General features: G+C 47.6%; 1 protein-coding gene across 1 annotated transcript in view; it reads right to left on the reverse strand.

Moving 5' to 3' along the window:
* The window catches only part of LOC144145941 (gastric triacylglycerol lipase-like), a 43,021-nt gene extending 22,147 nt beyond the window's left edge, over window positions 1-20,874 (reverse strand). The window contains exons 1-4 of the mRNA XM_077677811.1: window positions 20,666-20,874; window positions 17,223-17,406; window positions 15,722-15,920; window positions 6,055-6,166 (exon numbers count right to left, since the gene is read on the reverse strand). Of these exons, the coding sequence (XP_077533937.1) occupies window positions 6,055-6,166; window positions 15,722-15,920; window positions 17,223-17,366 (455 nt within the window). The 5' untranslated portion in view covers window positions 17,367-17,406; window positions 20,666-20,874. The remainder of the gene's footprint in view (window positions 1-6,054; window positions 6,167-15,721; window positions 15,921-17,222; window positions 17,407-20,665) is intronic.
* Between the last annotated feature and the right edge of the window lie 2,515 nt (window positions 20,875-23,389).

Genomic DNA, 23,389 nt, shown 5'->3' on the forward strand with positions numbered 1-23,389 from the left:
CTACTTTATACCTGAAGGTATCTTAAAAGACGTTTATACGAAGACGCATACAAAACTTTGCACTACAAACTGAGGACTCAAAACATTTACGTACAATGCTTAAAGTTATACATAGACACTCACAATGGCCGCTGCAATCACGTTAACTAGGTACAGAATGCTATTGTATGCTATTGTACAAGCATATACATAGCTATAAACAAAAAAGCATTGAAATATATTTTAAAAACGCGAATCATGTATGCCACACTGGTTTAGAAGTTAAGGCTACTTGTCCTTGTTGTACACAAACAAAAGCAAACTGCTCCTCTTCAAGGAAAAAAACATGCTGTGAAATGCAGGACAAAACTTCCCGTCGCATGTAGCTAAAATCGGCCACACCGGTCGACAACAGTAACCACTTGCGACCGCTTCGCAGCGGTTTCGCCACAACGCAAAAGCACTCGCCAAATTCGCAGGCATGCAAAGCGGGCTCTGGGAAAGTTACCTCCCATTTATATACCGCTCGATTCCTAGGCCTCTAAATCCGCGGTGCACAACATACGAGACTGACCGTGCTGCGACGCACCTTTGGAATGGGCAATTGGGGCACATTCGGTTGCACTGAGACCGAGCTCTGGAGTCTATCACGTGTTGAATGAACACCACATACCACGCACCACACGAAATCTCGCACGTGACCGCGAAAGAAGGGAAAGGTCAATGCACCCCAAATTGCATCGCTCATTCCGTTATTACGAGAAGGAGCAGTAGGCGTAGTAAAACAGCAGCGCTGATACCGATCGCGCGGTTTTACAAAACATTTGCTCTGGGGTATACGAGCGAGAAGTGCCTATAAACCGCTACAGATACCTTATAGAACGCCAGCATGCACTCAGCCGGAGGTACCCCAGGCATGAATACGCCCAGCTGTGTATAGAGGAAGTGCTTTAGCGAAACACGTGCTGGCGAGCCTCTGCCTGAAGTATGCTAAGCAAAAACTGCACCGGAAGCAAAGCACAAAAGACAGATACTAAAGGGAATGCGAGCCCCAGCGATTCCGCGGTTTTTCAGAGGACTGGTCAACAGGTCAGTGCTGCGCTACCTTACCATGAAAAGGAACCGACCAAAGGTCGAATGCTAATTCACACCATTAACGGAGGTCGGGCAACCTGCCATCGTACAACTTGCCACAAAATACCGACTGTACTAGATAGTCCCTCTTATAATGACGAATCAAAACTCTGCACGTTCTGGAAGTTCCGGCGAATTTCGGCGATAATCACTCGCCACATGTCCTTTAATACCGCATATGTGCTGCATTCTATTCCGAGAATGTTTGTTTTAACCCGCGGCTGTATGGGGAAAGAAGTGGATATGGAGGTGCTAGAGGAGCCAATAAACAGGTACTCGCATTTCAACAAGTTCAAGAGGGCTCCAGACAACTTGCTATATTCATAGAAACCGTTTAAGGTATATCGCAAGCATCATTAGGAATATATAGTGCTACATCATCCGCGTAAGCGTGTGGATTTTACCGATTCACTGCCTGGTAGCGGAAGGCCCTACACATTTGGATACGTGAGCACCGCCTGCAAAAAGGGCTGGGATCAGAAGAATCAGAACAGGCGATAGCGGACACCCTTGACGCAGGCTAGGGGTAATAAAAAAATTTCCACTCTCTACTCCATATAGATATAAGGTGCTCCTTATGCGGGCGAGCATGTACGAAGCAGAGATTGAAAAGATGCGGGAAATCCGAATGCTTCAAGCGTACTCATGTTCGAGACATTCAAATGCTTTTTCTCGGTCTAAACAAACAACCATTCCGGAAGCATTGCGTAGGGACGAATACTCAATGACATCACGCATGTAATACGACAGGATGTGTAAGCTGCCCACGGAAATAAAGCAACTAATGACGTATCAATGGTCACATGCGCAGGACTACGGTCCCAGCAAAAACCTTGCAATCTTTGTTCTGATCTCACCTGTAATCTGAGAGGCCGCTACTCCTCTGGGTGAGTGTACACAAAACCCTTCTTTGGAATAACTGTGGAAATTCATTGTGTAGAAAGCAGTGCCAAAGGACATTGGTTACGTGCGGCCCGATTAAATCCCAAAGTGCCAGGTTGAATTTTGCAGGCAAACTACCAGACCCAAGTAAAAAGCCGTGCTTCATGCTCTGCAGAACCTCCGGACTAAACTAATGGTCGGTGCAACAGTAAGAGCAGGATAGTACTCCGTGGGGACTTGGGCAACTGGGAAAGCAAGGGCATGTGACGATACGAAATCTTCAATTGCAAAACTTGGGGGGGGGGGGGGCATATGGATTCCGACGGCATCGCCAGACTGTCACCGAAGGTGAAGATGCGCGATGCAAACACTGATACCGATCAAGCAGCTCTTGTAGCCAAGCGCTTGCTACAGTTGTTTGCGGCGTAGCTCGAAGGGGAGTGCCAATTTTTGCATGAGTGGCCTGAAGGTTCTGCGAAAACCGACGGCACAAGCTACGATCGTTTACACTACAATGCAATTTACATTTGTGAGGGCGCGTGTTATGCAAGTGGGCGTGTGACCAGCAGAAGAGGATCAACGCAAAGTGACGCCATGGTTTAGGAACAGTTCAGAAAACATACATTCGGATGCGTACACACTCTCGAAAAGGAAACTAGGGACTCACACTGGAATCAAACTGAAGACGCACGCGCAACGCGAAAAATCACAAGTCCTGATACGATTTCAAATGATGGAGAGCCGACCCGCTCACGTCCCAGTCTGCTCTACGCTGCGGTGGGGTGACCTCGATGAACCACTGAGGAAAGACCTCGAACTGGTCGGTTGAGCGTGTTGAGAAAGCTGTAGCGTAAAGTACATTTTAGGGTTAGCGGCTAAGGCGAGGTCTGGACAAAAAGCTGTGTGAAATTGTTATTTATGAACGAATTTCGGTTGTTAGAATATAATTGTGTTCGGAATTGCCTAGGTAGGGTTGTGGTTGTGTTCAAAATGAGCAAACGCGCAAAAAAAAATTTTTTTTAGAAGTTGTTTTGGTAGATTTTTTTCTGTAATTAAAAAAATGCTTACCTGATATAAATAGAGATCCGTTGGTGTCGTCGGTTGGTGGTAAGGAAGGTCTTGTGGTAATTTGGTCAGTGTACTTTAACGCTACGCTGAGTTATGGGGTTGTAAGAATGAAAAAAAAAACGGCTGCGGCTTAGCTCAGCTAACCTTGGATATGCAAAGGAAAAGCTTCGCCTAATCTGGTTGCGTTTTGGTTTCGCTTGGTTAACACTTCATGTAGCTGTATTTCCGGGCACGGCTCAAAGCCGTTCGGCCCCGTGGAACGCTTGCAGAACGAGGCCCGGCCTCACTCATTCTGGGCGGACGCGGCGTTCCTCTTTCACGGCGAACGGGGCGCAAGGAGAGTCACATAGCCCGAGAGGACCCAGTGGCGCATGCGTGGAAGGCTGTGGGTTTGGTCGGCTGCCGATCAGCTGAGCGGCCGCTCCCGTCGCGGTCGGCGCCTCTACGTGAGCGGAATGACTGAAAACGGCGCTTTGTATGCAGCGCCGACAGCGGCCCCCGCGAATCAGCCGATGCTCTTCGAGGGGCGTGTCGCCGGCGGTGTGTCTCCGGTCCAAAGGGTAACTTGTGCATCCTCCGCGAAACCGCTGGACAAAAGTAGTAAAGCTTTGCTTTAAAAGGAACGAGCTTAAGATAGGTGCGTCCTCCTTCGGCGGCGAACCACTGAAGTCTCCTATTAGACTGGGCGCGCAGGTGGCCGCCGTAGCAGTGCCTGCGCACCCGCTGCGCGCCACGGTAGTCGCATGTTACGCGATGGCCCGAGGCTTTGATGAAGGTCGGCACTGGGGTGTTTTCTCTCATTCCCATCTTGGCAAAGCGTGTGCCTGACGGTATGGATGGTCGCGCAGAAAGCATGCCTCTGCTGATTTCCGTCTCTTCCAATATTGGCGTAATACTAGAGCCAGCGCCTCACCTGGCACGTGCGAAGGAAGGGTTAGGCACGTTACCTGTGTAACGTGCGGGGCGTCTGGAATGATAAGGACACGCTATCCGTTGATGGTTAGGTGAGGGGTGTCGGCGATCTTCACATTACTGCAAAAATTCTTACGGTGACTTAGAAACTCTGCTTACCCATGTGCTGCACGCAGTATGCACTTCGGACAACCGGAAGACGGACGCTGATGCATCAACAACAGATTGTAGACTTGCCTGGGGTAACCTTACATCGAAGACATGAGCCTTCGGTGGTGCCTGGAACGCCATGTTAGTGACGGACGTTTGAAGATGAACACTATTAACGAACGCTGATACCGACAGAACCGAGCACCGCGCCGACGTTGTCCGTTTATTCAGCCTTCCGGCCAAAGGGTTAACCAATACTGAAGCTGGAGGTTTAAACAGGCGAAACGTTTACAAACAATCAGATCTGGAATCACACTTCATACGTGCCAACATTGTTGAGTACAAAAGACGACATTGGGCATATTTGAGGCTAACCACCAACACATCAAGTGTATTTACAGTGTTTTCCTATTTAAAAATACCTGACTGATTTTTGCGGCAGCAAATAAAGAAGTACACGTTGAAAAAATATTTTACCAAAAAATACAAAGAGAACATTGGACGATTTGGGACCTCGTAACGGCGTTCCATGTTCCCCAGCAACGAAAGGCTCCCTTAGATGGCGCAGGAGAGTGGAACGCACGAAAATTGTGTATACACAAATCGAAATGGTTCAACATGCTGCGAGACCAACACCGAGAGCTTGGCGAATACTCTAAGAAATGCGGCGAGGCAGCCACGCTGTTCCACGCCGCATGGTACTGCCCAATCATGTGGGGAACTGGCACCAGCAGCTCCGCAATGCAGCCTACTACACTGGATACATGGGAGGCGGCCCTGGCAAGCACATATCTACATGGCCAACTCAAGCTGCTGGAGAGAGCGAAGACAGGCGCACTAGCCACTGGGGCCCTGGACCTAGGGTTCTACCCATGAATTCCACTTTACTCTATTCCCTACGCGCGTTTCCAAACGCTTCGCTGCACAGCGCACCCACGTGACCTGTGTGATGTCACTGCGCGCGCTATTCTTTTGAGCGCCTGCTTCACCGAGCTTCACCGAGCTTCACTGCTCCACCTTCATTCAGGTTCTGTAGACTCTATGCAGAGTGCTGAACACTGGCGCTGACGGCTTGGGTTCGAGCCCCGGCAGGTCTATTCTAGATTTTTTTCATTGCCTACTTTTTTTTCGGAATTTTATTTTTTTTCTAAACTCAAAACTACGAGCTATTTTTGCGAATAATGGTGATTTGGTATGTTTTAGGTCGCGCTAGGTTTGGGGCGCAGTGAATGACCGCGTTGAATTACCGTTCTCCATCGCGCGAACAGACATGTCACGTGGGTGCTCTGTGCAGCGAAGCGTTTGGAAATACGCATCCCCTAGCCCATTCCCCCGTTTACTATTCCTCAACAAATTTTGTTCAGTCGGTCATTCAGCACGAAAATTCAATTGATTTAGCAAACCTCTTCTATGTTTATTGTGGGAGGAGAGAAACGGGAGGGGAGAGCGTGATAGGTGGACTTGGGTAGAGAAGAGACCCATTTATAAGGCAGGGGCGGCAGAAGATAACGCCTTTCGACGACATTTGCAGATAAGTTAGCTGATATGCGGCCATTTTGTTTTTTTGGACCAGCATCATCGGTCACCAAATTCCATTCCTTCCTACTTCTGCAGAGCTTAGAAGCCAATGAGAAATGCAGTAGGGTGTTTTATGTAGAAAGCATCAACAGCTCTCAATTTGTTTCTCCCCTGCTACAAAGAGTACAAGAATAAAGATGCCGGTAGTTTTTTCCGTGTCGTACGTGCGTACAGAAAGCTTATTGCCGATGCCAGGTATACATCACTACGGAACGGACACAGAGCTTGTTAGACGAAAGAAAAGATGAAGGATAGAACGTCCGCTTAGTAGTCACTGTGCACCAACTGACGCGAGGTACAAACTGAGCATGCGTCTCTTTTCGTAATAAATGGTTTCTTGTAGGAGCGTACCAGAAATCCCAGAATTTCTTGTCTGCCTTAGTATATTCGATGTGGTCACTGTAGTCGTTGCCGCGGACATTCCCAAGCCAGACATCATACCCAGCATCGGCCAAAATGTACCCTGTGAAGAACAAGAGTAATTAGGTGTCACTAACACAACTGTAATCCTATGGGTTAAAAAAAAATAAAAATATTCAACGAAAGGTTGTCACGGGATAAGAAGCACATAATTATCAAATCGCGTAAGGCCCCTCGCAGCGAGGTATCGTTAGCCTCGTTTAATAAAACAAATTGGTGGGAAACAACTATGTTTTTATTTGATGGGATTCAACTGCCTTGGAGGCGTCCTTAGTCTAAGCGAAGGAGGAAGCTATGCAACAAGAATACAAAACTTTCCGATGCTCAAACTGTCTAACGGTGAGGCACACCCATGCAATTCGATCTGCCAACTTGGCCAGGCCCGACGAAAACACGACTCCGGCAGCAAACGGTAATTCCTCTTTTTTCGTCGATATAAGTACAGACAGCGTCGAGTTAAGCGCCCCTGGGCTCTGTATATATGCAACCCGATTATATTGGCAGCACACGAGCCAGAATCGCGAACCAGCATTGTTGTCTTAATAATGTTTTTTGGTTGTGCTTGGCCAAGCTGTAGCCGACATCTCTGTTTTTGATTTGTTGTTATCTACCCTCTTGTCGACAGCAAGAACGTATCGTACCCAGGTTTTTTAAGGTATTGAAAAACCAATATAGGATCAATTGTAAGAAACGGACTCAGGTACCTTCGGTTATAAAGTAAGGTATTGTTTAAAATACGCCAATGGCTTCTTCTCGGATGAGCAGCGGTGACATGTATTCCCCATGGCACTTGCTCTAGCAGGTTGGAGAAGTCTTTCCAATGTATACACCCTGATCGCGATATTTAAGTCGGGCACTTTTACCTGACAGGTACTAAAAATGGCCCGAAAGGAAAGAGGTGACACGATGAAGGCGATGACATAAAGCTTACGCCAAAAAAAATTCGATAATCTTGAGCACCTCTTACGAAGAACTGAATGCGAAATAATGAATGTTGAATTGCCGAACGAATCTTGGTTGCCGGAAAGTGCACTTGAAAGGCCATTAATACTGCATTTCACAAGCTGCATGCACCTAATCGGATGCCACATTGTTTTTAACAATTCACCCACATCCGCCCGTCTTTAACATTCTACGCTGGCCGGCTGAAGAGAATTGACAATAGCCGTCAAGGCTTTCAGCCACCATGATGGTGGCGTTGGACGCGCTCATGTGACTGGCTCGTTGAGAATAATATAGCTCTGGCGCTCTTTTCCCTTGTTGGCGTTGAGCCACTAAACAGCAACCATCATCATGGAGAAAAATGTAGCATCCACTCGGCTACACACAGTTGTGAAACGAACTACAGAGGAGCCGGAGTAAGTGTGGCGGTCAACGCCCTAGCTCGCAAGTGTGTTGATATACATTGATACCTTAACAGAAATACCGAAGAACGTGGAGGGGAACACAGCGTCCCCAGTACCCTATAGCTAGTATGGGACCATACAGGAATTTTGGAGGTCATAGGTTCGGGTCCATCGGGACAGCGTGATTTTCTCGAATTTTTTTCTTTCAATACAAAAATTAAACTTACTTCAACACACACACACAAAAAAAACGAATCAATCTATTCCCCTTTGCCTCCTTTGGTGTTCTTTACTGCTGTCCTTTATTTCTGGGGGGATTCAACCAGCCCCTCAGTTACCAGTCTGATTCGCTACACGCATAACGAGGGCCTCGGTTACGGCAGTTTTGGTCTGATAGGGAGCCTAAGAGGGTTATACGCTGGTTTACCGCTTCAGGCACGTCGTAGGCGCTTGAGTCACGGCCCGGCGGTTAAAAAGAAGGTGCCCTCCAACCCGAGTTGTCGGAGGGGCGCTGACTATCACCAGTAAGTGCAAAAAACCATCACATTAACACAAATACCCTGGAAAGTTGAATGGGGCACGGCCTCCCCGGCACACTAGTTGTAATGGACCCATAGCGGTATTCTGGAGGTTGAGGGTTGGGGTGTCATACAGGGCACATGTTCTTCTTCCAGTTCGTCCATTTCAAAAGTCAAACCTACTTTTGCCAGCCGCGGTGGCTCAGTGGCTAAGGCGTTGAGCTGCTGAGCACGAGGTCGAGGGTTCGATTCCCGGCCGCGGCGGCCGCTTTTCTGATGGAGGTGAAGAGCAAAGACGCCCGTGCGTAGGAGATTTTGGCGCACGTTAAAGATCCCCAGGTGGTCGAAATTATTCCGGAGCCCTCCACTACGGCGCGCCTCATCGCCTGCGTTGCGTCGGCGCGTTAAACACTACAATCAATCAATCAAACCTACTTTTACGTAAAATAAAACGTATGAATTCCTGTCCCTTTGCTTTCCTTGGCGCTCTTCAGTGCTGTAATTTATTTTTTTGTTGATATATACAACATTTTCTATAGACAGCCGTGAAAGGAGGAAAATACTCGCAACCCACTAATCTAGGCGTCCCGCGCGCCTTCTGTTTCCTGTGGAGCAGCCTTGTCTGTGTGCGCTGGGCTCTTAATCGCTCGGTGGGGTGTGCTCCGCTGCAGGAGGACAGGAGCTTTCGTCACGATGTGCTTAGTGTTTGTGGAACTTTCAACTCTTTTAGCCTATGCTGCAATAGAGGGAAATGTGCAAACATCGCTTGCCCAGCACTGTGCGGTCGTGGGTTGGAGAACAACCATAGAAAGCGAGAAGTCGCCGACAGCGCATGTGCGCGACAATGCGTAGCGAAAATGCAGTGCATTTCGGACAAGTTTTTGCTTAATCGCTTCCCAGCGGAGACCACCGAGTTGAGTCATCGATGGACATCGTTGATAAACCGCAAAGACTGTAATAACGACCCGGTCATGTGCATACTCGGCGCACTTCTTGGACGGGAAGCTAACGGAGCAAAATCCACTTATGACACGCAAAGCTGTCACAACGGCGACAAACCGGAAACTCTTCAGTGTTAAAAGTAACTTTATCGTTTACAATATAACATTATAATAAACTTATTAATCAATTAAAATTAACTCACATTCTCTGGTAATTACAGCCGGTTCGCAATAAATAATCCGCTTTTCCCACAATTTGAAGTTTAAACGCCACGGCCCTTTATTTACTTTTTTAGGTGAACGCTCTACACTGAAATGCGTTATGAAAGGGTAAAATTCTTCATCGTACAACGCTGGTCGACAGCAGTGTAAGCAGGCAGCACAATGTGGAAACATTGTGATATGTTTCCACAATGTTGTGATGTTGTAATGTTGTCATGAAACATCAAATATATGTTGGGATGTTTCCACATTGTTTCCACAATGTGGAAACATTGTGCTCGAGATGTACCAGCCTTTTTTTGTAGCGCAAGCTACACTGGCCGAGGTTGAGAAGTTTCGCGTGGACCTTGAAGGGCCGTTCTGCGCAAGCGCGAGGAGCATCGGATAGGTTTCGATCAGATCCCAATTGGATTGGATTGGCTTAGATTGTGTTGGATTGGATTGGCTCGAATGGTATTGTATTGGATTGAATTGGATTGTGTTGGATTTAAATCCAATCCAATTGGAGTACGGGTGTGTAGAGAATTGGGTCTGCACATTCGCCAGTCTGCGCATTCCAGAAGAGTGACGTCATATCCGCGGCAGACGCACTGGCGGCGGGGCGTGCCTAGCTGTGCACCTCCGTTGCGCAGTAGCCAAGTTTGACGCTGCGACGGAGCCGCTTGATAGCCGTTTCGCGTGGCTCCTGGAGAGCCGTTCTGCGCATGCGCGAGGAGCAGTGACTGTACTGGACTGGACTGGACTGGACCGGAACTGACCAGACCGGACCGGTCCGGACCGGACCGGACCGCACCGGACCGGACTGGACTGGACTGGACTGGACTGGACTGGACTGGACTGGACTGAACTGGACTGGACTGGTCTGGTCTGGACTGGACTGGACTGGGCTGGATTGGATTGGATTGAATTGGATTGGTTTGGATTGGATTGGAAATCGTTTTAGCAGCAATAAGCATGATAATCAGCTAACCCTAGACACCCAGGAAACCTGAATAACCAGCTGAAACTTAGCTCACGCTACGTATATCCTTGCATAGCCGAGCTGAGCCCCTGCTAACTGAACCTGGACGCAACGCGAATAAATGAAACGTTCCTGATCATTATGCGTTGTCACGGAATCTTAAGTATTACGATTGATTGATTGATTGATTGATTGATTGATGGATTGATTGATTGATAGATTGATCGATCGATTGATTGATTGATTGATTGATTGATTGATTGATTAATTGATTGATTGATTGATTGATTGAATAATTGATTGACTGACTGACTGTAGTGTTTAACTCCCCGGCGCAACGCAGGTGATCGGGTGCTCCGTAGTGGAGGGTTCCGGATTAATTTTGACCACCTGGGTATCTTTAATCGGCGCCGAAATCTCAAATAAACGGGTGTTTTTGCTTTTCGCTTCCATCAGGAAAGCGGCCGCCAGGACCGGCAATCGAACCACCGTCCTTGTGCTCAGCAACACAACGTGTTATGCACTGAGCCACCAAGACGGCGGGTAGGGCGTGAATAGGTGTTTCGTATTAAATAAAATTTTATGAATTATTGAACATAATAACGACAGCACTTTCCCCCTACTCCTCACGATTAAAAAGTTCTTGCAAATCCGCACGCTGACTTGTATACGCGGATGTTAAAATGCAACGTTGGCTTATTAGCGCAAAAATATTAGATTTTTGAGACAAGCCTACCATCTCTATCAGACGACTTTCCTCTGCTACCTATAAAAGCGAGATAAGCAAATGCAGTTGCGAGGTAAGTAAGAATATACTCTCTCTCTCTCCCCGTGCATCCAATTGGTTTTCAGGTTCAATTGATTAGTGGTCTAAATGTGACGTGTGTGTTGAATGTGTGCATGTCGTGCTGCGCGCACAGCCGATGCACATTGTCGCGCATGGCTGCGCTCCCCACACCCTTGTTTCAGGGTGTTAAGGAACCTTACATCCTCATTTCAGGGTGTTCACAAACGCACCATTCTTTCATTCTTACGCCATTTTTCACTCGAAACACCTTTCAAAGGTGTGTGCCATGTGGCAAAATTTTTGCACACTTTTTGACCAAATAGGGTGTAAAAAGGCTATAGTGTGAAGGCCGGCCTGTTGTTCGTCAGCATTGCGAATGACCTTTTTTGTTTAAAGCAGTCCGAAATACCCGGCGCAGATTTGCAACCCAAGTGGCCGCCCTTGCTATAAATAAAACGATTTAAGTGCCTATCTACTGTGAGAACAATATAGTTGTTTACCATGAAAACTCTACATGGCTTGAATCCGCGAATCTTTCTTCTTCATAGCCAGAAATCTCTCTACCGCGAGCGGAAAACAGGAGTGTGAATCGTGATACACTAAAGAAGGAGGAGAGAACTCAACGGGGGGCAGAGCTAAAAAAATCCAGAACACTGAAAAGGGTACACATTATTTGAGCACACATCGCGGGTGTATGGAGACCGTCATGGAGCACAGACCATAGTGCTTACTGAATTAGGAACAACCACAAGGCAAGTTTAACGCCCACATGATTGCCCATAACGAAGTCGTTTACAACTGGAATACAATATAATCGTGCGATTCGTATTTGGACGAGGGACAGGGACTGGAAAAGACAAAACGAAACGGTGGTACGCAAGTTCAAATGTCTAACTATTCAAGTCCACCCTTGGGAAAGGGTAGAACAGAACTACAAATTTGCAGGCCCGTACACATTTTTTTGGTGATCCAACCCCCTGATTTGTAGCTTTACAACCAAGGGGTAAAGCGGGTGTAGAAATAATGAGCATTCTTCTAAGAGGGTGTGGAAAGGGTGTGGAATAGTTTTTTTGATTTCCATGACTTATTGAACCTAATAACTACAGTACTTTTGCCACTTCGCCTCACGATAAAATTTTTTTTTGCAAATACTTATGCCGACTTCTATGCGCTGACATTAAAATACATAATTCCAAAATTAGCGCTTAAACATTTGATTTTTGTGGCAAGCCCACCAACTCTACCACAGGACTTTCCTCTCCTAGCTACAAAAGCAAGAACAGCATATGTAGCTGTAAAAAAAAAGAATATAATATCTTTCCCCGTGTATGCCGTTTGTTTTCAGGCTCAATTACTTTGTGGTTCCAATTTGAAGCTTTGAATTCTAGGCTGCCAACTAGCGCCTAAACAAGTCTTTGTTACAACTGGAGACATGTAGCGAAAATATTATTAGATGTGGAGCGTCTTATGCTCGGGGGTATGTCCCACGGCGTCGGCGGTGGTCCGGCGTCCGCACACCACCGTTTATTGGCCAATCCCCCACGTGGGTACGTGCCATAGAAGAGGAACAACAACAACAACTCCGGTACTGCTTGCGCTTGACTCCGTGATTCTTCAGATGAAGCAGGATGGAAGCAACAGCCCTGACAGTGAGTGTGCTGACGCAATTAGGTGAGAGCACCAGCGCAAACACTAACAGCTATTACACCCAACTACAATTCACGGAACGTGTATCGATCTCGTCTTTACCAACTGCAACGACGACGACTGCATACAACCGCTGCTACGAGATCCACTGACTGTGCACTTCAGCGACCATAGGGCCGTCATACTCAAAGTAAGAAGACGTGCAAACCTAAATAAAGGCCTTCAGATACCACATCAATCTTGTCTCACTCGCGTATATACGCATACAATAAGGAAAATTACACCCATCTCCCCAAAGGGAACCATGAGTAGGATATATGAGCATTATGGGGTTCACTACATTTCCACCAAAGTTGCCCAACAAAACATAACGGAAACGCAAACGGAACCCCCATGACGCTCCGCATCCTACTCATGGTTCCCTTTGGGGAGATGGGTGTAATTTTTTCCCAGCGATATCATATACTCCACAGAAAAATAAATTGGTCCCCACCCCGCCCACAAAAGTGTATTTCCAGCGAAGCAGTTGTACTTGTAAGTCACTACAAATGGTAATAGAGGAGGTTATGAAATGTTTCTCGTCGTCTCGGCTGGCGTGTCGCTTGCGCTCGACTGGTGTCACTGCATAAGGGTGCAGAGTATCGGCACTCTTTTTCTCGTATGGTTCCGTGCCACCGCCATTATCATTGGTCAGTTCGCATTACGTGACATTTGTTTACAATACGACGGTTCATGGGTGCCGCCATTTTGTTGTTTATGCGTTTTACTCGCTTCCCTCTGATAGGCTTAGCTTGTCCTCCCTTCTCTCGTCTGCGCGCGACTCACGTCATTCGTAATGCGCATTCAAGGTAACGCGTGTAACAGCATTTCAGCCAGACAAGTGTGTCCAAAGATGCCGTTTTGCTGCATCTTCGGTAGTGTTAACAAACAACCCGGTCGTAGTTAACGGTGAGGCCGTAGAAGCGGCAATCTCGCAGCACTGATGAACGACACAATGGCCGCCCTTGCTGACTTCCATGGAGGAAGAATGCTCAGGAGAGGCCCCGAGCATCCCAACGCATTGCAAAAAGTGCGGAGGAAGTGACGTCATGCTTAATGAGCCCATAGACAGTGTTGCCTAAGTTTTTCCGGCGGCGACAGCTAAATCTAGCTAAACTCCACGGACTATTTTTTTTACGGCGCTTCACTATGGCTGCCTCGATACGCTGAAAACAAAGCGCAGTCACTACGGCGTCGTCGCCGTCGCCTGCAATCTTTTCACTACACCTGATTTCGCAGCGTTTATACTACCGCCGTTTCCTTTGTGGTCTAATGTTTCTTCGAAGGCAACAACCGATGGCTAATAATTGGCGTCGTCAGTTAGCGTAGTTGCTGTTCTCTTGCGGCGATACCTCGTCGATTCCGCGCAGTGGTTTTGCATCCTTATCGGTCTGTCGGTGAGAAGGTGCACGTTAGCAGCTTCGGCAAGTTTGGCGGGGTGCGACCGGCAAGCCGGCACGCAACAGTGAGGCATCTTGCAAACAACTGCAGCCACGTATCCATGCGAAATGGAATTCTTCGCAGGAGAGACGTAGAGCAAAGAGAATTCCGTCCTGTAGGGACCCAAACACTGCTCCCGTCGTCTGCTTTCATTTTCACGAGCCTCCCGTTCCGCGAACCTTTTATAAGACCGGAAACAGCAGAGGAGAAAGGGGAAGAGTTATGGCGTCAGTTGACTCATTAACATGGCGGGTGCGGTTTCACAAACGTGACGTCAGGGACTCTCCTAACCTTTTCTTTCCCGCTTGTTGACTTGGGTGCCTCAGCGGCGGTTCTCTAATACCTTATCTGCTGACAGTACGCTTGGCTTCTCTGACAGCAAATTCTGGGTCCTGCCTAGCCTGACGCATGCGCTCAGCGTCTTGGGCAAGAACTGCTCTATTTAGTGACAGTAATTCTGCCTACCCTTCAAAGTTATTCTGCAAACATATATAAAGACAAAGTAATCTGCAAACATTATCTTTACCAACAACACTTGGGGGGGGGGGGGGGTCCCATTGTTCATTGGCGCCTTATCATTGGTAAGGCGGCTTTTATGCTTGATTTGCTGTTTCTTTTAACAAATTTTGAGTTCTATGCTGTATGTACAATTAGCCTGACGCATGCGCTCGGTGTCTTAGGCCTTGGCGCATTCGCGTTGTGGCCCACGGAAATCTTTTTTGCCCGTGGGGATGAAACCGTTGCGGAAGTAAAGGTATACAGCTCTGTTTTAAAAAGTCAGGAAACCTTGTATTCACGTGCAAGACTTGCATGGCGAAGTTGTAGGTGAGTATGCCGGAGACGGCCCATTTCGAGAACTGCGGGGACGCTGCTGCGTGCGAGGACTCTCCTACAGTATCGACCGCATGCGCACGACGACGCGAGGACGAAGGACGAGGAGTGGGCTTTATGACGAGTCTTCCTTGTTCCGTGCAAGTGTTGACACGATTACGGCAAATGATCGAGTTTTTTTTGTTTTTGCCAAAGTCATTGCGCGAACTGGGGACTCGGCAGTCGCAGGCAGGCACGCGCTCACGAGGGCCTTTTCTTGGTATTTTTCCTTGCAACGGAGAACATACGGCCAGAAACAACGGCTCCGCTGTTAAATCTACGCACTTGGACACACAGTTTCGAGCCAGCCTAACACGGGGTGACCTGTAAGGACAGCGGAGTTAGTGAACGACTTCCATGTGTGACACCTTGTTCCCTCTGGTGGGGGTCAGGTTCGCAAAGACCTGCGGTGTTCGTGTGTAGGATTGTTGGACCAGTGCAATTAAAATGCAAAGCAGGGCCCTAGATAGATTTAAAGGCCATTTTAAGAACCTTGAAAGTCCGTTGGTATCGCCTTTCTAAATAAATGTAGTGCAGGAACGCGGGAGGTGATGGAGGAGCGAAACCACTCTCGTTAATAGTTGTGAGAATCGGCGGAAGTACGGAAGCATGGTGTCACCAAGTGCCTGTTTTGGGTAATAAAAAGGTATTAACTCTGTTAGAGAAGGAACATCTTGAAGTTAATTCAGACTGGTTGATGGCATGCACCGCTGAGGGTGATAGTTATGAAGGCGTGGTGATACGCCATCACAGGTGAACAACATGGGCCCTTCAAAGCAAGGGTAAGCAACAAAACTTGAAGTGAACAATTGTACATGTGAACTTACCGAGACTTTGTTGAGGAAAATTAATGACCCAGTCAACTGAAGCGTCGGCTAGACCATGCTGGAGAAAGGCGACTGGCCTTCGACGCTGGCCACGCCCCTTGCGGCCGTATGGGATTCTTTGAATGTAGAGGATATAGCCATCTTTCGTCACCACGGCGTGCTCTTCTACCGGGTAGCCTTTGTCCGCAATTATCTCTGTCTGTTTTAACGAGGAGAGAATAAAGAAGTAAATGACATGTCCTTCCGCAGACTGACGATTAAAGGACATGATAGCCGTATATAATATTCTCTCGTTGAACGCTTAACGGGTTTCCTTGTGAGACATGGGTGGTGAACCCTGAATGAAGCTGCTGACCAATATTGTGCGTGGTATGGAAGCCCAGGAAAATCGGCAAATTGTAAAAAAGAAGAGTTGTTCCCATGACGTATGATACACTATAAGTTTAGTTGAATTTCCTATTTGCTCTTGGAACGACAACTGAATGACAGCTGTAAATCTGTGCTCGTCATTTGCGTTTGCTGCTCTTCTGTTAGCCTTTTTGGATATCCGAAAAGTTAGCGCGCGATAAAGGACAAGCACAGCGCTGCTGTTCATTGCACGAACTTGTAATTTTAGTGCAATGAAATACGCTTTTTTACGTTGCTCAAGCTACGCATGTTCAGGCACTCTGCAATACAGGTGGACTACAGCATTTGTGTTTTGTTTTTGTTTCAATAAAATACTAAGTCGTCAATCCACGTTCTTCTTCTGTTCTTACCCTTTTTGGAATACCTTCTTTGCATTGTTCATGCAGCACAGGTTTTTAGGGCTGCTACTCCAACCCAAACCTACTGGCTGGTTGTGATGCAGAGAATCTGCATGACGGGCAAACCATGCGTCGTGGACGCGGTGCTGTAGCTGATTCAATCACACTGCTGTCACTTGGCAGGTCAAGTTCAACTGGGTGTAAGAAGTTCATAAGCCTAGGCCTCTGCCCTTGCAAAACCTCCGTCCAATTGAATATGCAAATTTTGTCAAATAACTGGCAACAATGATGTCATTACGAGCTATTACGCAGGCAGATATCGCAACATTTGTCAACTGGCCCTTTCCTTCCCGCTTTCAATCCCAATTTTTGTCTCTAAATTAACATGGCTCCGCATTAATCTTTACCTTATTCTATTTTATTCTCTCTCAATTGCCTACACTCTTCATTAATAACAGCAGAGCTGCTCAAGCTTGAGCTTGGCCCACTAGCGTTCGCTAACAAAATAGAAGAAAAACGAACTTCTCCGGGATGAGGTGCCCTGTTCGACCTTCGCCCAGCCGCGCAGGTGGAGCCAAGCCAAGCCTAGCAATGAATTCATCGAGCGCGCCCGAACCGCTTGAAATTCGAGAACACACTGCACAGCGTTACGGGAGACGCCCTTCGCGCGCTCTTTTCCTCCTCGCCAGTTCACGTTGGTCGGAAGGGCATCCTTCAGTGCATCTTGTTCACAGTATTCTAACGAAAGCACTTACGGTGTTCCTGCAGGCGTCCGGGTCGGCATCTTTTTCGCACTCCTCCAAAATATGCTCGCCCTCCGTGATAACCGGGCGAAGCAGAAGTAGCGCAGAAAAGCAAGTTATTGCTAAGTTGCTGCAATGTGTCCATTTTAGCACCATGGCTCTTCCTTACATGCTTCAATTCCACGCGGAGGAAAAGCTGCGGAGACAGTTTAACATCAATAACTAGCGTTGCTGCATGCAAACGCATACACATCGTGGCGGAAGGCACTAAAACAACTTCAAAACTTATCTTATTTATTGTGTTTACTGGGCATTTTGTGACATTTCCCGCAGGCTGGTTAACGGGCAAAGGTAGAGCCGTAAAGACAGATTAAAGTGCGCTTGAAGTTTCTCCATGAAAACCGGCGTATAATGGTGCGAATGATTGTAAAACATTCTTCATACCCTACATTATGTATGTTTGAGGTGAAAGCTGCATATGTGTCGCTGGATGGTTGACCTCGAATGATCCAGGAATAGACAAGAATGATCCAAAAATCCAAGCAAATGAAGGAAGACTAGGAGCGAACCAAAAGGCATTGCAGAAATGAATAGTAATGACGAAAGCAATCATAATGGATTAGCGTTTCAGGGTTTAGCGGCGGCCTCATGCATATGCGTTTACTACCACTGTCGTCATCTTAAGCCCACGCCACCGCCATCATTTGGCCTGGCCTGGAGCACGAGTCGAGCCACGCAAACAAATCGAGAATGTCAGCGTACCTGGGCGGTCGCATGTCTTAGCCGCTCACACTCATGGCCGGGCCTAAGCACCCACAACCAATGTATGAAGCCATATTCACCTATTGCATCCTCGCCCCCTTCTTACAAATGGTGACCCGGACTACTAATGGTGGTGACTGGGACGTATACAATTTCTAACCCGGAAGTTCTGCGGTTGGGACCAAACAGGCTGGGTGGCCTGCATACCGTGCATGGCGACGGTGGGTACCTCGTCGTCATTCACACCAGCGTAGCTCCGCAGCTTCACCAGATTTCACAGGCCTGGAGGTGGGTTTAATTTTTCTCGCGCTCTCTGCGTGTGACACGTTAAACGTTTCATCGTCATCGTCATCACCATAATCACATCATCATCACCACCAGCTAATCTACGCCCACTGAAGGGCAAAGGCCTATCAGAGTTACTGAATATATACCAGTTGCGAAACTCCCCATAGACCCATTTATCAAAAGCTGGTCTTCAGTTCCCCCGCGGCGCTGGGGGCAAGCAAGGGGCAAGTTGACTAGCCTGTCGTCTGTCGGCAAAAAGTTGAAGCAGTACTGAAATGCTTGCGGCCGCTGCTGTAAGTCATAAAACGAAAAACATAACACATAGGTACATTTTAAATAATAATGTCTTCGAATTTAAAAGCAAGATTTAGTTTACCAAAAAATTGTGATTATGTAATACTTTATTGACATTCAGTTTTCGTCCCCTAGGGGCGCGCCAGTACACTTGCCCCTCAGTTCAACGGAGCAGGGGGGCACGCGCGGCCCGGGTTCTGAAGCGGAGTTTCTCAACTGTATATATTGAAGAACTCTGAAAGCCTCTCCCATGGATCTCCAATTACCCTGGTCCTGTGCTAACTGCGACCACTTTAACCCCCACAAACTTCTTGATCTCATCTGCCCATGTAACATTCTGCCGCACTCTGCGACGCTCACCCTTCCTAAGGATCCACGCTGTTCCCCTTAATGAACAACGGTTATCTTGCCTTCGCATTACATGTCCTGCCCACACCCATACGCTTATCAGAACGCAATTCGCGCTAGGGGAGTAGTGGAACCTCTAAGTCATGATAGCCAAAAGATGCGAAAACATCGTCGAGGGAGAAGAGTAAGGGTGATAACGAGAGGGGAATTGACAGGTGGCCCGCCATTGTAAACCATAAAAAGAATGAGCGCCCTATCTTTGACCCGACACTTGTTCTGCAAATTTCATCGGGGCAGTGTATACGGCGATTTACTTTGAACCGTTTACATACACAGCAGCTCTGGAGCATGGCGACGCAAGCAGTACCGGCATCCCCACTTCCCTACCCAACACCTGTGCTTTTGCATTCAGTATATATACTGGCCCAGGATACTGGTCCACCCAGATTTGACGACGACTAATCTACGGACACCCAGCCATAAAGAGCTTCGCTGTAGTAGAAAAAAATGCGAGTGCCCAATTCAATTTTGTTTCTAGCAGGACCGGATGAAACATGATGAAAAAAGGAAAAGCATCTTCCCTGGACGTGAGTGCAGTAGCATCATCATCATCATCATAATCATCATCATCATCAGCCTATCTACGCCCACTGCAGGGCAAAGGCCTCTCCCATTGATCTCCAATTATCCCGGTTCTGTGCTAACAGCGACCAATTTATGCCTGCAAACTTTTTGAGCTCATGTGCCCATTTAACTTTATACCGCCCCCTGCCACGCTTGCCTTCTCTAGGGATCCACTCTGTTACCCTTAATGACCAACGGTTTTTTTGCCTTCGCATTACATGCCCTGCCCACGTCCATTTCTTCTTAATTTCTAGTAATATATCCTTAACACGCGTTTGTTCCCTGACCCACTCTGCTCTCTTCTTGTCCCTTCAAGTTACACCTATCAGTAGTAGCATATCTGACATTAAATAATTCGGCGAACTTCGACAATACATATCTAGCCGTGATGAGGACTTTGACGTGGAATAAAACAATGCGTTTAATGAAGCCTAGGGTGTGCTGGACGTGCGGAAGCTTGAAGGTATTTTCACAAGTGGTCTGTTGGGAATTTACATGTGTCCCTGCTTTTTAATTGGAAGCAATAGGGAGGACGCGTGTGTCGGCTTTTAATTCCCTTCGAACGAAAAAAAGGGTGTACTAGACGTCTTCCGTTAGTCTCATTAAGACAGTTTTTTGATTAACGCGGGTTTGCCAACAACTATCATCTTTTGCCTTAAGTCCTAGTGTTAGTAATACACGGCAAAATCTGTGCGCTTCTTGGCACTTTCCGGCTCAGGGTAGTAAGAAATTTTCTGGTGCTGTCGTTGTCTACAACGCAAGCGCGTTTCGTTACTACTACCTACATCTGTCGTGAGGAAATCACACTACCTGTGCTTCTCATTGCCTTGCCTAATTTCACCACAACTGGCAGCCGGAGATGGATGTGCTGGTTCTGCGGTATATAAAAGGCACTGCTTATGCAGATAAATGGATCACCCGATAACCACAATTGCATAATTTGTTCCCGCACATCTAGCGCCTCTGTCATGCCAACAAATTCATGAACATAGTATTTTTTTTTAATTAAACCCTTTACCTTCAGCAATAAAAATTGGGTAAGGTGACCCTGTTGGCTTCATTCTTGACACATGGGACGCGACTATTCAGAGAATACGTTTTGACCCAATATTTACGTATCGCAAGTGCAACACACTCACATGATCAGTCGTTTGGAGCCGTTGCAGCAGCAGTTACAGTCACAGAGCAAAGTTTCATGCGTTGGTAAAAGATAAGGGACTCATTTTATGGCATACACAGGCAACCAGTGTTGAAGACTGGCACTCAGTTTCACAAGACGGACATTGATTTCGAAGACTTGGGTACTGCCGCTTACCGAACCCACCTTAGTGCCTTGAAAATATAGAAAAAATTGTTTGATGGAGATGCGACAACCAGGATATATTGTTCCGCTGTTTTCTCAAGGCCTACCAACAATATGTTTTACACAATACCCACCCGCGAGCACAGGGTATCTGCAGCTGCTGTGAAGAGGTTGTCTCATGCTCGGAAAATGTCCCGCTCCGTCGAATGAAAACAAGGTTGTGTGAATCGGTGAATCCTGGTGTCGTAGTTGCCTATGATTTGAAAATTCATGTATGCATCTATACATGTACATCTATAGATTACATCTATAAATTATATATATATTTGTGTGCATGCATTTTTTTGCCTGTTTGTTAGAACATGGTTTCGCTTGTACATTTATTCATGTATACCTACATACTGCATCTTTGCTAGCGTTCAAGCCGTAGCGGGCAAGCATACAAAGAAACGTGAAAAAACATAAAATGTCTTCCTAGCAATGCGCTTGTTAGAAGTGAAGCCGTCTTTTGGAAAATCGTCGTAGGCTGGTCTGCGTAAGACGGCTTTTTCCCATTGTGGGTTGCACCGTGAAGACTACTTGTAAACAGCTGGAACGCTGCGGAAGAAGACCACCGACGATGATCGGGTCGCAGATGTCAAGCGTCAGCGCGATGCCCACGGTGACTCGAAATACTGCGAGACGAAAAACAAGACGGTGCGGTTTGAGCGGGAATGTGAGTGAACCAATGCCCCACAAACAGCTCCGCTGGACATCCAACTTGGCAGAGTGGACTGGCACTGATTTTAAAAAAGAAAAACTAGATGACAATGCTTCCTCTAGTCGGACCTTGCTCCCGCACAAAATTATTTGCTTCCAAGAATACAAAGGAACACTGAAAAACATCGTTTTCAAGTTGCGTAGTAGGTGACAAGAAAACAATGGAGCAGCCAAAGGATATCTCTTTGCGAGAGTTCTACAACGTGCAGTCTTAACTGTCTAAAAATTCCCCGCATTTCCCCGAGGGGAAGAATGTGAAAGTGCGAATGCACGAGTTGAATTTGCGCGGTTCGGTAATGTTCGCGAAAGAGAGATCACACACACACACACAACTACAAAGAAAATTCCCCGCATTTCCCCGAGGGGAAGAATGTGAAAGTGCGAATGCACGAGTTGAATTTGCGCGGTTCGGTAATGTTCGCGAAAGAGAGATCACACACACACACACACAACTACAAAGAAAGAAAGATGCATTTATTCACAGACACCTATTTGTGTTGTCGTTGTACATGATTGCTAGAGCGGATCTCAGCTTTGAAATTTCGTGTCAGTACTCCTTTAAGCAGGTGCATTAGCCCTTTTCACGCCCGATTCTTGGCCAATCCCCCACGTGGGTATGTGCCATGTCAGCGGCCAGGCAGCGCGCGCCCATCTCCCCCCGTTGCCAAGGAAGACGAGGAGATTCCTGGCCAATCCCCCACGTGGGTATGTGCCATGTCAGCGGCGAGGCTGCGCGCGCCCATCTCCACGGGCGCGGACATCGCCGGTGGACGCAGGTTCAGGGTCGCTTACGAAGTGCATTCGCACTTAAAAAGCCGTTGGACGCGTGTGACCACCTTTTAAGGGCGAAGCCCCTTAGAGGTTAGGGCTGTCGGTGTCTTGTGTAGTCACGCTACTAAAACACGAGGACACTCGTGTTCCAACGCCTCCCACGAGAACTTAGCTTGTGTTAAAAGAAAAATGTACAATGAATGAAACCGGTTAAAAATAAAGTAACGTGATTTAAATATCTGTGGAACGCTCTCTGTCCGCTTCAGCAATCGTCTAGCACAAGCAGAAGCTGTTTGTAGGCGGGTTATAGTTTCTGTTACACTCAAATACCAACCGGCGACTTTAGGCCTGATCGGGTCGGGTGGCAGGTCGAAGCAAGAAAAGTAATATTTACGCAGTGCCTCGTTTATCCCCGAGGGCGAGCCCCCATGTGCGAGGCGCGGGCATTACAACCCGCTTTGCCGAAGTGTTCGGCGCCCAGCAGTTCGAGGAGTGCGCGTTGAACCGCGTTTGCGGGAACGCTCCAAGTGAACGAACGAAACATTTACGTCTTACTTTGTAGGAAGCAGGCGTGAAGGGGATGCGGCTTCCTACACTTATTTAGGTCACGTAGACCCGGCCAGAACGAGTGGCCGCCAAGCTGCTGAGTCCTTTCCTTTTATGAGGTTACGTCTCATTGCCGCCTCTCCGGCGGTGTACTGCCCCCTGCACACCCGGCGATCTCTCACACCGAAGAACGCCTATGGCGCTTAGTGCAAACGCACACCCTTCCTTGCCTCTCCCGCCTGCACCGCATGTGCCCCACTCTGTACTGCTCACCCCACTGCCCCGCGTGTGGGGTGGTCCAAACCATGGATCACCTCTTCTGGCAATGCCCCCAAAACCCATTCCCCCCATATCAAGATGGTGAGCACTGGGCGAGAGCGTTGGGCAGCTCGGATTCGGCGGTGCAAGAAGCCATCGTCGCCCGGGTTGCCAAAGTCACCGGGGACCTTCCTCCCTCGGTAACCACCCCTCCCCCGAATTAGCC

Source organism: Haemaphysalis longicornis, unplaced genomic scaffold (assembly GCF_048455015.1).
Source record: "Haemaphysalis longicornis isolate Haplotype H1 unplaced genomic scaffold, Haemaphysalis longicornis Haplotype H1 scaffold_7, whole genome shotgun sequence".
Lineage (NCBI taxonomy): Eukaryota > Metazoa > Arthropoda > Arachnida > Ixodida > Ixodidae > Haemaphysalis > Haemaphysalis longicornis.